Source organism: Rana temporaria, chromosome 6 (assembly GCF_905171775.1).
Source record: "Rana temporaria chromosome 6, aRanTem1.1, whole genome shotgun sequence".
Lineage (NCBI taxonomy): Eukaryota > Metazoa > Chordata > Amphibia > Anura > Ranidae > Rana > Rana temporaria.
Window position 1 is genome coordinate 164,991,131 of NC_053494.1, and position 17,064 is coordinate 165,008,194.

General features: G+C 42.2%; 1 protein-coding gene across 3 annotated transcripts in view; it reads right to left on the reverse strand.

The window, feature by feature from the left end:
* Window positions 1–17,064, reverse strand: part of MAP3K20 (mitogen-activated protein kinase kinase kinase 20) — a 277,073-nt gene that overhangs the window by 43,425 nt on the left and 216,584 nt on the right. For all 3 annotated transcript variants that reach the window (XM_040357733.1, XM_040357731.1, XM_040357732.1), the window contains 4 exons: window positions 12,579–12,609; window positions 12,347–12,486; window positions 9,298–9,360; window positions 3,077–3,166 (listed from right to left, as the gene is read on the reverse strand). In XM_040357733.1, coding sequence (XP_040213667.1) covers window positions 3,077–3,166; window positions 9,298–9,360; window positions 12,347–12,486; window positions 12,579–12,609 — 324 coding nt within the window. The remainder of the gene's footprint in view (window positions 1–3,076; window positions 3,167–9,297; window positions 9,361–12,346; window positions 12,487–12,578; window positions 12,610–17,064) is intronic.

Here is a 17,064-nt window from a genome sequence, read left to right on the forward strand (position 1 = left end):
CCCCTTGTTTCCATCGCGGACATAGGATAGAGGTCCCACGAGGTTCCATCCACTGCAGCTCACTGCTCATTGTCATCTGGTGTGTTTCACTCTGTCCCAGGTACCATCCTATTGCAATACAAACTGAGTGTTTATGTCACCACCTCTACCACAAAGGATTGTTCTTGTTTTTTATGAATGATTTTATGGTATCAATAAATTGACAGTCATAGCATCTCAACTGCCGAGTAATCCTTGTTTATCACGGACTTGATCTCTCTTTTACAGTGCTCCCCATATGGTTCTTTTTGTTTACATATGTTGCTACCACATCTCTCCTTATGTGTTTTTTCATATAGCTGCTGATTGGGGTCAGGCTGCATTTCCAAGCGTCTCTTTTACTGGTATATAGATCATTGTGCTTTGGCGCCAGACTTTTTTTGATATTCTTTACTATAAACTGAAGGACCTATGAATAAATGGCTGTGGAATGAATCATACGAGTTTCCATTATTTCTTATGGGGAAATTTGCTTTGATATACAAGTGCTTTGGATTACAAGCATGTTTCTGGAACGAATTATGCTTGCAATCCAAGGTTTTACTGTACATACTAATAGAAAGGGTCTGTGTTGCCCAATGGCTATTTTCCAAATGCAAACAAAACTAGAAAATGAAATTTCTAAGGCCTCAGTATAGATTGCAGTTGCTAAACTGAAGTTTAGGAGCAGTTGGGCGTTTTTTTCAGCTGCCCCTGAACTCTCCTCTGTTATCTTACCAGTACATGTACACAGGGTCGTTTATAGTCCGTTAGAGGCAGTTGAGGTTACAAGCTTTTTTTTTTGAAAGCAGAAAAATCGCGTTCAAGACTGTAGCATTTCAAACAGCAAATGCTTGTAACCGCGGTAAACTGCGTTTATGAGCTTAAGCGTTTTTAAAGAGGGAAAACATTTCTGATGCTTTTTGAACATATAAAAATTTTGAAAAACACACATGCTGTTGCCTGCATCAATGGATGAGTCCAGTAGCAACGAACTCTGGTCCTCTCATTACATTTTCTATGTCTTCAGCAACAGCAACATCAGGAGCATTTCATCAGTCATAAAAAGGGAAAAATTTGAGCATTTTCTCACACATGCTCATGATGGGATTCATAGTGAAAACACAAAAAATAAGACCGTTATCTACAAGCACACTGCTCTCTCTTCTCTCACAGAATGGCTGAAATAGTTAATAATTTACTTTTTTTTCATGCATTGCAGGCATTTGGGAGGGTCTCCTGAGTTTAAAAAAAAAATACAATGACAAATGCTGATCTTGTATTTCTATCTGAATACTTGAATAAAAACATTGAAAACTAAAAAAAAATGCTTCTAACCTCAATTGCTCATAACTGCTGCTAAACTCGCATATACGTGTTATGTAAAAGCGGTAAAACAAATGTTTTCCAGCGTTCAGAAAAGGTTTCCAACTGCCCTTTGTACAAGAAGCTGCTATGGGCAGCCATAATTTGTTTTTGTTTTTCCATTTATAATATACAATGGAAAATGATTGCCTATAGGCAAGGTAATACACCAGGAATTATACACATTCAGGCAGTAAGCAATTACATATTTATCATGTTAATGGGTTTAAAAACCCAAAACCCAAAATGTAATATATTGCAGCTTACCAATCATTAGATGTGGTTTTCTTTTTTAGACTTTTCCCCTCTGTTTTCACCTGGTGATCTGGCCAATAACACACATCCTGTATTAGAGTGCCCCCACTCTGGATGAAGGAGCACAGGGGGCAGTCTTAGATGTATTAGAAGATTTGGATACCCTAAATAAATTGAAGCTGAACTCCAGCTAAAACGTTATAGGTAGTTACAGCAAACTTTTTTTGTATAAAGGTTGTATAAAGGTTTTACACAGAAAAAAAAAAAGCTGATCATTATGCGCACCCCTGTCAGTGTTGAATTGTTTGTCTCATCCCTGTAACTGATACATTTGAAGGACAGCTTGTTCTTTTGAAAAACAACATACTTACTGGCTAGGTCACCAGATCAAAATAAAGGAAAGAAAGCTTAAAAAAGAAAACTAACTCAGCTATCACATCTAAGAATTAGTAAGCTGTAATATAATAAATATTTGCTGTTCAGTTTAAAGCGGAGTTCCACCCACTTTTACAAGGTGGTCTTAAGCTTAAACTAAAGACCACCCCTCGTTTTTAGATATATATATATACTTTTGCTTCTTTCCTACCTTTTTAGAAGTACAAGCCCGGCCGTGGCAAAGTACGTCATGTCTTCTTCTGCAGCGAGGCTTCCTCCTTCTCCCCCACTGCCTTCTGGGACCTGTGTGAGTCCCAGAAGACGAGGTGGCCATTCACAATGCGCTGCGTAACTCACACAATGCGCAGTAGGAAACCAGCTGTGAAGCCTGAAGGCTCCACTTCCGGTTTCCCTTAGTTGTAATGGCGGTGCCTACACCCGAGCCGGTGGATGAATCGGCCTCAAGGGGCTGACATTGCAGGCTCCCTCGACAGGTAAATGTCCTCATTAAAAGTCAGCAGCTACAGTACTTGTAGCTGCTGACTTTAAAAAAAAAAAAACTTTTTTACGGCTGGAACTCTGCCTTAATACCACTTTAATCTTTCATTGGTTCAGTAAGAGGGCCCAATCAGACCTTAATGTCCTAGTGAGTTATGTTAATGCCCATTTTTTCGCATGTTAACATTTGTTACGTTAAGGAAAAATATTCAAATTAATGAGACGGCAATGCACCAAATCGTTAAAAAAAAAACAGACATTGACAATTTTTGGCAGCACAGCACAATGTACGGTAATGCCTTAGTGTGCATTGTGGCCCGTGTGCGTTGGAGCTGCACTGCCGTCATGCATTGTTGTGCTATTCAAAAGGAATGACACCGCAACAGGCTAATTCACGGAACGTGTATTATCGCACTGGAAAGGTGTGAATGGGCCTTTAGGTTTAGAAAGTGTCTGTAAACACGCCACTTATCCCATTAGGTGTTGTCCAAATCCCACAGTAATAGGAATGTGACACATCTAGCCATTAGACAGTATACAGAGATTTATCATTATAGACATTTACCTCTGGGCTGTTAGCAGATTTCAAATGGTATCCAAACACAAGTTCTAAGTTCACAATCTTTTCTTCCTCTTCATTCTCTATAGCGAGATCCTGCAGCACAGATGGAGTAATTTGTGTCACTTCTATTGTGGATCTTTTTTTAGCTTTACAGACAACATTCAGGAGTTTATCACAGCCAACAGCTGAAATGTTTCTTTAACAACTATTTTCACTCTCGCAGTTGACATCACCGCTGAGGATAGTTGCCTCCCACACAATTAAATAATGGGAACAATGCTCTACTCTTAATGTATTTCAAAGACCAGATTCGGGGAAAAAACAGGTGCATTCTTCAAGTGAGTTTGTCCAAAAATACTCCCTAGAAGATGCACGGTATTATCGCACACAGTGAACTGAATTGCAAATATAATTTTTAAATGCAGTAACAATTTTCTGATTATTTTGAAATTATGCTTTTTTGTGTTTTAATTTATCTGTAGAATGCGAGACAATTTCTGCTTTTTCAAAAACAGGGAATTAAAGGGCAATTTCCTGAGTCCTAATGCCTTTGTGACATATGGCAGCTTTGCATAATCTTAAAAAGTACTAAAGTTAAAAATAAAAAACAAAAATTTTATAATTACCTGCTTTGCGCAATGGTTTTACACAGTGCGGTCCTGATCATCTTCTTTCTGGGTCACTCGACAGTGCTCCTGGCTCCTCCTCCCCTGTTGAGTGCCCCTATAGTGAGCGACTGGCTGCGGCTTGTACAGGGAGTGCAGAATTATTAGGCAAATGAGTATTTTGACCACATCATCCTCTTTATGCATGTTGTCTTACTCCAAGCTGTATAGGCTCGAAAGCCTACTACCAATTAAGCATATTAGGTGATGTGCATCTCTGTAATGAGAAGGTGTGTGGTTTAATGACATCAACACTCTATATCAGGTGTGCATAATTATTAGTCAACTTCCTTTTCTTTGGCAAAATGGGTCAAAAGAAGGACTTGACAGGCTCAGAAAAGTCAAAAATAGTGAGATATCTTGCAGAGGGATGCAGCACTCTTAAAATTGCAAAGCTTCTGAAGCGTGATCATCGAACAATCAATCGTTTCATTCAAAATAGTCAACAGGGTCGCAAGAAGCGCGTGGAAAAACCAAGGCGCAAAATAACTGCCCATGAACTGAGAAAAGTCAAGCGTGCAGCTGCCAAGATGCCACTTGCCACCAGTTTGGCCATATTTCAGAGCTGCAACATCACCGGAGTGCCCAAAAGCACAAGGTGTGCAATACTCAGAGACATGGCCAAGGTAAGAAAGGCTGAAAGACGACCACCACTGAACAAGACACACAAGCTGAAATGTCAAGACTGGGCCAAGAAATATCTCAAGACTGATTTTTCTAAGGTTTTATGGACTGATGAAATGAGAGTGAGTCTTGATGGGTCAGATGGATGGGCCGTGGCTGGATTGGTAAAGGGCAGAGAGCTCCAGTCCGACTCAGACGCCAGCAAGGTGGAGGTGGAGTACTGGTTTGGGCTGGTATCATCAAAGATGAGCTTGTGGGGCCTTTTCGGGTTGAGGATGGAGTCAAACTCAACTCCCAGTCCTACTGCCAGTTTCTGGAAGACACCTTCTTCAAGCAGTGGTACAGGAAGAAGTCTGCATCCTTCAAGAAAAACATGATTTTCATGCAGGACAATGCTCCATCACACGTGTCCAAGTACTCCACAGCGTGGCTGGCAAGAAAGGGTATAAAAGAAGAAAAACTAATGACATGGCCTCCTTGTTCACCTGATCTGAACCCCATTGAGAACCTGTGGTCCATCATCAAATGTGAGATTTACAAGGAGGGAAAACAGTACACCTCTCTGAACAGTGTCTGGGAGGCTGTGATTGCTGCTGCACGCAATGTTGATGGTGAACAGATCAAAAAACTGACAGAATCCATGGATGGCAGGCTTTTGAGTGTCCTTGCAAAGAAAGGTGGCTATATTGGTCACTGATTTGTTTTTGTTTTGTTTTTGAATGTCAGAAATGTATATTTGTGAATGTTGAGATGTTATATTGGTTTCACTGGTAAAAATAAATAATTGAAATGGGTATATATTTGTTTTTTGTCAAGTTGCCTAATAATTCTGCACAGTAATAGTCACCTGCACACACTGATATCCCCCTAAAATAGCTAACACTAAAAACAAACTAAAAACTACTTCCAAAAATATTCAGCTTTGATATTAATGAGTTTTTTGGGTTCATTGAGAACATGGTTGTTGTTCAATAATAAAATTAATCCTCAAAAATACAACTTGCCTAATAATTCTGCACTCCCTGTATGTCTGAGCCAATGAAGGGGGAGATAGGCTGCTCCCATGCATATCGCTCAGGTAGGTATTGGGGGTTCTGGGGGAGGCTGCATACTAAGGCTACTTTTCACACAGGTGTTTTTCAGGGATTTTAGCTCTAGAAATAGCGGCTGTAAAGTGCCTGAAAAACGCCTCCCATACCTCCCCAGTGTGAAAGCCTGAGTGGTTTCATACTGGGGCGGGATGTTAGAAAAAGTCCTGCAAGCATCATCTTTGGGGCAGTTTGGGAGCTCTGTATACAGCGCTCCTAAACCACCGCTGCCCATTGAAATGAATGGGCACCGCTGCCAAAGCGCCTGCAAATCGATTCGGCAGTGCCACAACACAGGTGCTTTTAACCCTTTCTTTGGCCGCTAGCAGGAGTTAAAAACACCCGCTATCGGCGGAAAAGCGCAGCTAAAACGTCAGTAAAGCACCATTAAAACATGTTCAGTGTGAAAGTAGCCTTAATGTTTTTTACTTTCATTTCTAGAATTCATGAAGGTAAAAAACCTTCAGTCTTCAGAATCCCTTTAGTAAAATACCTGATCATTTTTTTTGCCTCCTATGTTTTGTTAAATAGAGACAACAGGAAGCGAGAGGAAAAAAAGTGAGGGAAATCTTCTCCTAGACAGTGATGCCGCGTACACACGACAGTTTTTCGTGTTGTAAAAAAATGAAGTTTTTAATGGTCTAGAAAAAACAATGTTTTTTTCAACCTGATCATTAAAACGGCCTTGCCTACACACGATCGTGAAAAAAAAAATGCTCTAGCAAAGCGCGGTGACGTACAACACGTACAACGGCACTATAAAGGGGAAGTTCCATTCGGATGACGACACCCTTGGGGCTGCTTTTGCTGATTTTGTGTTAGTAAAAGATTCATGCTTTTCAGTCTGTTACAGCGTGATGAATGTGCTTACTCCATTACGAACGCTAGTTTTACCAGAACGAGCGCTCCCGTCTCATAACTTGCTTCTGAGCATGCACGTTTTTTTCACGTCGTTAAAGCCCACACACGACCATTTTTTACAACCTTAAAAACGTTGTGAAAAGTTAAAGCATGTTCGAAATTTTTAATGGCCATTTTTTACATCGTGAAAAATGCTCTGGAGCCCACACACGATCGTTTTTAATGACATTAAAAAAAAAGAAATTTTTTACAACCCGAAAAACGGTTGTGTGTGTACAGGGCATCATGGTCACTGGAACATATTTCCCAACTGAAAGATTTACTCTGTCTTCCTGTTAATTTTTCCTCAATTTGATACTTGGTGACAATGGTTACCAGGAAAAAAAAAAAAAAAGAGAGAGAGTTAATCTCCCCAGTTAGGGCAGGAGACAGACAAGAAAAGTCTGGCTTTCCTATCAGTCGTAAGCATAAATGCAGTGACAAGGCAGGTGGGCCGCACATATGCGTTCATAGGGATCCGCTCTTTGGTGCTGAAAGCATGCTCCAAATATAGTGACCGAGCTGTCCCAGACAGTTCCCAGTCAAAAATACAATCGTGTGACTGCTGTGACAGCCCAACACAGTGTCACAGGATCAGGGAAGCCTGCTTCTTCTTTCTTACCATTAGAAGGTTTTTAAAGGGAGGCAAGCAAGGGGTTACAGCTGAATTCCAGAGAAATAGCTAAATACATGGTTGAAATACAGATATATTTAATGTCTTCTCTGCCAAAGAATTTTTAATTTCCCTCAGCCACTTTTGTGGTTCATAAACCTCTTGCAGACAACACAGCCAGGAGGGCGACATCATTTTCTTTGTTACGCCTTTATTAGCACAAGCATACCTATGTACACATGCATGTGAAGGGCCATCTTTGCCTGTTAAGGCCACACGTTCTGTGCATCTGCATGCGGACAGTCCCATTTATGTTTATTGGGACGCAGAGGCTGCTGGACACTGGTTCCAAGTTGACAGCGGATGTGTGTCCTTGACATACTGTCTACATTTGGGGACACACACCCACATCAACATTGCTGTCAAATTGGGACCAGTGTCTTTGTCCGTGTAGCCTCTGCGTCCCAATAGATATAAATGGGGCTGCCTGCATGCAGATGCATGAACACTTGTACATCCTGTACAGACAAAGACAGCCCTTCACACAGATGTACACAATGTATGTACAGTGCTGTATTGTATTTGCCCCTTTCCTGATTTTTTGTCATATTTGTCACACTTAAAGGGGAGTTGGACTTATTTTTTTAATCATACTTACCTAGGTGGATGTAGCATCGGTCCCCCGCTGGCTCTAAGACTGAGATCCAAGGGATCAAACACCGCTTATCGCTCGGTTCTCAGAGCTCCGCGAACAAAGAGCAGATGACTGTCAGTCACCGCTGTCTGCTCTGCCCCTCCTACCCTTGAGTTCACTGGAGCGCTGGGCTGTGGAGGGGGCAGGAGTGGCCGGCTCAGGCTCTCAGCAGCTTACTGAGAGCCTCAGCAGGGTGCCGGTCCAGGCATGTGGGCAGATCCCGAATTTATTGTCACGATCTTGCACGAGCCTGGACTGGCTCTGTGACGTCAGCCAACCACGGGCTTTAGCTCACTGTCTGCTGAAACCGGTAACAGGAGAGAATGGACTGCATTCCTCTGATTCACAGGAGAAGTACAGCCAAAACTAGCTTTGGCTGTACTCCTCTAAATGATTCAGATCAAACATTTTAAACATTCAAAACATTTTAATATTACACAAAGATAACCCGAGTAAATACAAAATGCAGTTTTTAAATGGTGATTTCCTTTATTATTGGAAAAAAACTGTCCAAACCTGCCCTATGGCCCTGCTAGAAAAAGTAATTGCCCCCTAAATATACAGAGCAGAATATTGGGAGCTGTTATTGAACCATGGGGACAGAGCTTTTTTTCCCTGCTTTAACAAAGGAAATACAGAATGGACACACACAGGAGCTAAGATTTAAATCTTTGAAAACATGAACAGCATTCACAGATAAGGTTATGTTCTTGGAAGGATGTGTCGTTCTTCTAAAATTACAGTGCCCTTAGGCTTTGTGACCATCATAAGAACAAAATGATGTTAGGTTTTAGAGGGGGAAGGTTTGAGCTTTTAAAAAATATATATATACAACAGAGATAACACTATAACCTGTGCAAACTTTATCTCGATTTAAAACACTTCAGGCCAGATTCACAGCAGAAATACGCCGGCGTATTTTCAAATTTGCCGCTTCGTATCTTGATTTGGAATCCTCAAACCAAGATACGACGGCTTTTGGCATAGATCCAACAGGCGTACGGCTTCGTACGCCTTCGGATCGTAGGTGTAATTCTCCGGCGGCCGCTGGGTGGAGTTTGCGTCATTTTCCAGTGTCGGGTATGCAAATTAGCTGTTTACGGCGATCCACAAAGGTACGCGCGTTCGTCGCATTCTCTTACGTCGGTTTTTCCCGTTGCAAAGTTAAGAGTGCTATTTAGATGGTGTTAAATGACACCATCCATGTTAAAGTATGGCCGTCGTTCCCGCGTCAAATTTTTTTTTTTTTGCGTAAGACGTCCGGGAATATGAAAGTACGTTACGCACGTCGACGTTCAAAAAACACGTTGGGGCGCCGTAATTTCGCGCAAAGCACGGCGGGAAATTTCCAAACGGAGCATGCGCAGAACGTTCGGCGTGGGAACGCGCCTAATTTAAATGGTGCACGCCCCATTTGAATTAGGCGGGCTTGCGCCGGACGGCTTTACGCTACGCCGCTGCAAGTTTACACGCAAGTGCTTTGTGAATCAAGCACTTACGATGAAAACTTGCGGCGGAGTAACGTAAAGGGGATACGTTACGCCGCCGTAATTGTTCGTGAATCTGGCCCTTCTACTTTAAACAGCACTGCTGGGTCATTTGGTTCTGAGCCCTAAAAACTGTATTTATATAATACTTACTTTAGTTAGTGGTGGGAAATGAAAAAGATTCAGATAATCATGAGTTAATTTTTCAATTGCAGTCTGCAAAGCAAAAAAAGTCATGAGTCAGATAGACCTGACAAACGCCAACAAGATTCTTATCATAAGTACATAGCTAGGTTGAAAAAACACACAAGTCCATTTAGATCAACCAATAGAAAAAATAAATAGAATCCCCTCATATACACAATTCTGTAGCCACAGTTTATCATTTCTGATTACATCACTGAGACCCACCTTATTTTTAACTACTTGCCAATTGCAATACATATATACACGTTGCGGTTTGCAAATGGTTTACCGGGGTTATGGCTGAAGCTATCAGTCATAACCCGGTACTTTTTATTTTTTTTCAGCAGGCGGCTGGTTTTCTTATTAAAGCGGTCAAAGCGGCTCATTAGCTCATTACTGCTTTCTGAAGTAGGGGAAGGGGACGTCCTCCACCCCCCGCTGGTGTTTCTCAGGCTTGCCGTTTTCACCGGCGTGCCCGAGAAACATTCTGACAGTGTGGCCAGCTGGTCATGGATCTTATTGCCTCTATGGTCTTGGAGGACCGAAGTTACGTCATGACGTCACTTCCAGTCTAGGGCAGGTGGCACTGCTGCGCCAGATCATGTACCTAGTAAGTGATCAGATGCTTTCAGGTCTGGGGTGCGCATGCGTGAAGCCGGCGATACGTTCCCTCTGTGATTATGCTGATCATTCAGCACAGAGGCAGTACAGTGATCTGCCTATGTAAACAAGGGAGATTACAGTTCTGTCAGTAGGGGAAGCATTGATCCCAGGTTCCTGCAAAGCAGATAATGATCCATGTCTCCCCCTAGTAAAAGCACCTCCCACACTGTACACAAACACACTAGCTAGGCACACAGTTAACCCTTTGATTGCCCCTGATGTTTAACCCCATTCCCAGCCAGTGTCATTAGTACAGTGACAGCGCATATTTTTAGCACTGATCAATGTATTAGTGTCATTGATCCCCAAAAAGTGTAAAAAAAATGTCAGTAAGCCTAGGTTCAGACTAGTGCGATGCGGGAACCAGCACGATTCCAGCTCCGGTTCCCACATCGCTTCTTTCCCGCAGGCAGTTCACACTGCCCTCTGAGAACTGCTGTGGGTGTCAATACAATGTTAATGACACCCCCAGAATGGTTCACAGATCGCAGTGCGAACTGTGGATTCGTACAGGAATTGGATTGCATGGGTGAGAACACCCATGCGATCCGATTCCAGTGTGGGGAAAAACAAGTCCCTATACCTTTTTCTGTACGAATCCAATGCGAGTTCAACCATATACCTGTATGGCTGAACTCGCATTGCTCAGATATCGCATGTGATCGGAACCTGCGGTTTCGGGTGCCAAGCACAGTCGATGTCTGAGATCGCACTAGTCTGAACCTAGGCTTGGCGTCCGAAGCAATATCGCTGTCATGCTATAAGTCGCTGATCGCCGCCATTGCTAGTAAAAATTTTTTTTAATAATAAATAAAAACATATATAACTTTTGCAATATACGCTTATCGGGCTTTTATTTTACTAAAAATATGTAGCAGAATACATATTGGCATAAATTGATGAAGACATTTTTTTTTTTTGACTGGATATGTTTTATAGCAGAAAGTAAAAATTATTTTTATTTTTTTAATTGTCTGCCAATTTTGTTCATGGTGCAAGAAAAATAAAAACCACAGAGGTGATCAAATACCACTAAAAGAAAGCTCTATTTGTGGTAAATTGTCAGGTAAAGGAACGCAGTGCCGTATTGCAAAAAATGGCTTGGTCATGAAGTGGGCTAAATCTTACAGAGCTGAAGTGGTAGAAGCAAAAGATCTTTTGATTTTAAGGCTCGTTTCACACCATTGCCGCATTTGGCTCCCAGCAAGGGTCCGGTGCGTCCTGGTTCACCATTTCAGGTCCAATTTCAGACCGCATTTTTGGCTGAATTTGGACTTGAAAACGGACTAAAAGATGCACAGGGCTCCTGTGCAAATCCGCAGTGGAGATATGTGAACCGGCTCCATGTAGAGCAGGCCAAAATCTCCTGCTTTTGCAAATTGGATGCGGGGAACCCACATCCAATTTGCAATGGTGTGAACCCAGCCTAAGGGTAAAGGAGAGATTTGGGGTCTTTTTGACCCCAGATCTCTCCTTAACCACTTAAGCCCCAACCATTATGCAGCTAAAGGACCTGCCCCCTTTTTGCGATTCGGCACTGAGTCGCTTTAACTGGCAGTTGTGCGGTCGTGCGACCTGGCTCCCAAACAAAAGCGGCGTCCTTTATTTCCCACAAATAGAGCTTTCTATTGGTGGTATTTGATCACCTCTGCCTTTTTTTTTTTTTTGCGCTATAAACAAAAATAGAGCAACAATTTTGCTATAATAAAGATATAAAAAAAAAAATTCCCTCAGTTTAGGCCGATAATGAATTCTTCTACATATTTTTGGTAAAAAAATTGCAATAAGCGTTTATTGATTGCTTTGCACAAAACGGTCATGGAGCCGAGGACCAGGTCGCGAGCACACCGTGCCATTCTGCAGACGTATATCTGCGCGCGGCAGTCCTCAAGCGGTTAAAGAGGACCTGTCATCCTTATTTCTATTACAAGGGATGTTTACATTCCTTGTAATAGGAATACAAGTGATCAAATAAAAAAAAAGATAAAAAAAATTAACGGGACATTGTAAAAAATAAAAACATTTAAAATAATAAGAAAAAAAAGGTAATGTGCACCCATACCTTCGTGCTCGCACGCAGAAGCAAACGCATATGTAAGTCGTGCACGCATATTCTAGTGCTAGACCTCCTCTGCAACTCTAAACAGGTAACCTGTAAATATTTTTAAAGCGTCGCCTATAGAGAATTTGAAGTACTGTCGTTTGTCGCCATTCCACAAGCATGTGCAATTTTAAAGCGTGACATGTTTAAAATAAGTTTCTATCTTCATTAAAGGCCCATAGTAATAATTTTCTCTTACAGTCTGAGACCTCATATACATACAGTTCATATGTTCATTTTTCTGTGGCATACCTTCAGATGAATAATATGTCCTTTGGAGACGATGCCCATATCTTTGAGGTCACTTTCCTCCAGAAGGAGCAGTCTCTTTCCTGTAATGTGATTTTCCTTGAACAGGTTGGCATACATACTCTGCAATGCAGAGTTATCATCTGCAACCAAAAGCAAAAATTACAAAATATGGTAACCGTTTTACAACAAAAAAAGCAGCAAAGAAGATTCACAAAACATTGGCAGATCTTACCTGTCTTCACTAACTGTTGCACCCAGAAAAACTGTAAAAAAAACATTTAAATGATTAAATAATTTCAGATTATATATCAAAAAATGTACATATACAAAAACAGTCAATTCAGCCTGGTCAGGGGCTCTGGTTCAATAAGCGGGACAAAGTTTGGCCACACAAATTTAAAGTGATTGTAAAAAATGTTTTTTTTTTTTTTTTTAAATAACAAACATGTTATACTTACCTCCTCTGTGTAAGGGTTTTGCACAGAGCAGCCCTGATACTCCTCTTCTGGGGTCCCCAGCGGCGCTCCTGGCTCCTCCTCTGCATCAAGTTCCCCTCACGGAGAGCCGCTTTCCATGGGGGCACTTGTGCGGGGGCGCTCACGAGTCCTGCTGCTACGTCCATTGACAGCTGGACTCCGCTCTGCCCCCCATGTTACTGGATTGGATTGACAGAATCTATCCAATGAGGAGCCGAGACAGCGGCTGGAGCTGCTGGGCTTGTGCTCGTTGTTGGAACAATTGAGTTCAAGTAAGTAAAAGGGGGGGGCAGCTGCACCACAGAAGGTTTTTCACCTTAATGCATATGCATTAGTATGAAAAACCTTGACACTTTACAACTCCTTTAATAGGCACTCCAGTTGTCCTTAGAAGAGTATTGTTTAAAGCTGAAGTTTAATCTGCTATATAGTTTTTCTTTTCCTGGTTTTTATTTTTTTCTCCCAATTCGGGGGGGGGGGGCGGGGTCACGTGACGGGTGGCCCCGCCTCACCTATATAAAAGCTGTCACTGGCTCAAGCCGCGTCATTCGCCGGGCTGTCTCCGGTGGAGACAGGCGGTCGGCAATGTGTGAGCTCTGGATCCCGGACCTGGATGGATCTTCTCATCGCTGGACCCCGGCGGAGAGGAGATCACCCGTCGCTGGATACTGACAACGTTGAAGCAGGGATCGAGAGTGGATTACCACTGCTGGATTTTTTTTTTCTTTTTTAATAAAGGACTTTTTTCACGGTGTGTGTGTTTTCTTACTATTATTTACACTTCCTTAGTGAATTGGTAGATGTACAATGTACCCCATTACCAATTCACATAGGGGGGGGATCTGGGGGTCCCCTTTGTTAAAGGGGTCTTCCAGATTATGATAAGCCCCCCGCCCGCAGACCCCCACAACCACCGGCCAGGGTTGTTGGGATGAGGCCCTTCTCCCCATCAACATGGGGACATCCTCCCCATGTTGAGGGCATGTGGCCTGGTATGGTTCAGGAGGGGGGGCCGCTCTCTCGTCCCCCCTCTTTTCTGCGGCCGGCCAGGTTATTTGCTCGGATAAGGGGTCTGGTGTGGATTTTTGGGGGAACTACACGCCATTTTTTTTTATTTGGGGTGGAGTTCCCCTTAAAATCCACACCAGACCTGAAGTCTGGAATGGATATTTGGCGGGAACCCCACATCATTTTTTTAAAATTCACGGCGGGGTTCCCCCTTAATATCCATACCAGACCTAAAGGGCCTGGCAATTGAATTTGGGGGGGGGGGGGGGGGCACGCTTTTTTTTTTTTTTTTAATGAATGAATTTTCTCAGAATTGCCGAGAGCCGACAATTCATTATAGCCACGAGGGATTTTTAAAAATCTTTCTTTCCTTCAGAAATTACTCTTTGTGCAGAGACAGTTCTAAGCACGGGAAACATGCGCTATTTCACAGGCATACTTTATACCCCCCCTAGGTACGAAATTTAAAGGAATATTTTTAACTTTTATTGTTTCACTTTAACCATTATTAAAATCACTGCTCCTGAAAAAACGTCAGTTTTTAAAACTTTTTTTTTGCATTGATACATGTCCCCTGGGGCAGGACCCAGGTCCCCAAACACTTTTTAGGACAATAACTTGCATATTATCCTTTAAAATGAGCACTTTATATTTCAAATGTCCGAGTCCCATAGACTTTAACAGGGTTCTAAAGTTCACACAAACTTTTGGTCTGTTCGCAGGTTCTGGTGCGAACCGAATGGGGGTGTGTTCGGCTCATCCCTAGTCTACAGTAAATATAAAATGTGCTATAATCTATGGTGACAATAACAATCTTTCACTTTCACATCTGCACTAGAAAATGACTGCCACTTGGTTGGCTACTCCCCAATTCTTCTATAATTGTTTAACACAGGTAACCTAGTACTGCATGACATAGTATTTAGGTGTAACTACACTTTGATAGGCCCCCAGATCCTATACTAACCTGGCCCCAATCTAGTGCCACCCAGCTGATTGTCAAAATCTTCCCGGTACAGTACATGCAATCTGCACTCCCATTGATTCCATATCCAGAATATAAATATAGATATAAAAAAGAATCTATAATCTAAACAATAATATTTTTAAATGGCTCAATGGGCATTTGGAACAGACATTTTGTAGGCGAGATATACTATATATGAGTGCACATGAGTCCTTGAAAAAGTGTTCCAGGAAATATGTTGGATACATGAGCAGAATAAACTTTAGAGGAAGGATTTACTGTATATCTCTAATAATTTGAACAAGACATTATTTATGTATGCAGTATTTTATCTATTATTTGTTAGTCTGTACTGTAATGTCGGTTGAACACTTTACACTCTTATTTTAGAGAGAAGTTTTATATTATTTTTCTAATGTAATGGAGCGATAAAAATATGCATTTTACTCATATGTAGTGGATATTATTTTTGCGTAGTTTTCACACAAATTATCCGCACAAAATAGGTTTATAATGGAGGGTTAGTAAGGAGTATGATTCTAGTAGGGTTCAATGAGTTTGCAGAGCACATATGCAGGCCTGGGGCAAGGGGGGAAATATTGACAGGGACTGTGTGGCTGCTAAGCCGATATCTCAATGGAAAAGAACATAAACCGTAAGCACCTATGAATTTCAGTGGCATATTTAGCTATTTTCCTGGAGATTTATTTTAAACTATTCAGATATTAAAGAGTAAAGGATTAATTCACCTTTTGTAATATGTTACACCCCATGTTCAGGCCCTGGCACCTCCCCAATCCCCACTGTGACAGCTACCTGGGTCCCCTCCCCCATCTCCCCGCTAGCTGTCACAATGTAAAAAGAACATGGCCGTTTGGGGCTCCGCCCACCTAGCCATGTCACATATTGACTCTGTGCATGAAAAACTACAAGGTCCGGCAGCCTTCGCGGATGTTAGCTTGAAGTTTTCAATGAACTACCAGGGGGCTGTGGAGCGCCATTGTCGTTCATTCATTCTTCCTGTCAGATTGCATCTGCTTACCCATATGGGATGTACAGGCAAGCAGATACACTGGCAGATCTAAGTGAGACCTGCAGGCACCAGCGATCTGCAAAAAAATGTGCATTAATTATTTTTTTCTAAAAAGAGAGCTTATCCTTTAAACTGATATTTGACCTCTTACTTATATTACCTAAGGTTTAAATATTCAAATAAAATATTTTAGACCAGACATATCCAAAAATTCAAGGGCATTTGTACACTAAATCAAGTTCTTATGTAATCTAAAAGATTTAATCTTTTACCATCTAATTTGGGGGTCAAGATAGTAGCTACAGATTAACTCCAGCCATTAGGTAGGGAGGTTGGAAATGTATTAGGGGATACCTATTGGGCCTGCTCATTAAGCTGATGCTATGTGCACTGCTGGAGGACATGCTTAATATGCACTATATACTGTAGATCAGGGGTGTCCAAACTTTTTTGAAAGAGGGCCAGATTTGATGAAGTGACCGTGCGTGAGCTCAGGTTGTAAAAACGATATTTCCCTTCTTTATCCCCTGAGAAATCTGGACTTTATCTCTTCTGTGGCGCCCAAGCTCCGATCAGGGCAAGGATGAGCTTTTTTAAATTCTTATATATATTTAAATATTCGCTTTATGTCCGTCACAATAGTAAACTTATCTTATCCCCAGAGAAATCGTCGAGTGCCTCTCACTGCAAGGATGACCTCAGGCGAGCCTGCTAGGATGCTGACAGCACGCAGCGCCACAGCCAATCACAGGGACTGAGACACAGAGCTCTGTAGCTGTGAACCAGGAAATGACTCAGTGGGCTAGATTCACATAGATTAGCGGATCTTTAGATCCGCGTAATCTATGCGATTTACGATCCGCCGGTGCAATTTTGCGAGGCTAGTGCAGTATTCACAAAGCACTTACCTCCAAACTTGCGCCGGCGGATCGTAACTCCCCCGGCGGAATTCAAATTCTGCGGCTAGGGGGAGTGTACAATTTAAATCAGGCGCGTCCCCGCGCTGATTTAACTGCGCATGCGCCGCCGGCAAAATTTCCCAGTGCGCATGCTCCAAATGACGTCGCTAGGACGTCATTGTTTTCGGCGTTAACGTAAATTACGGCCATCCGTATTCACGACCGACTTACGCAAACGACGTAAAAATTCAAAACTCGGCGCGGGAACGACGGCCATACTTAACATTAGCTACCCCTCATATAGCAGGGGTAACTATCCGCCGGAAAAAGCCGAA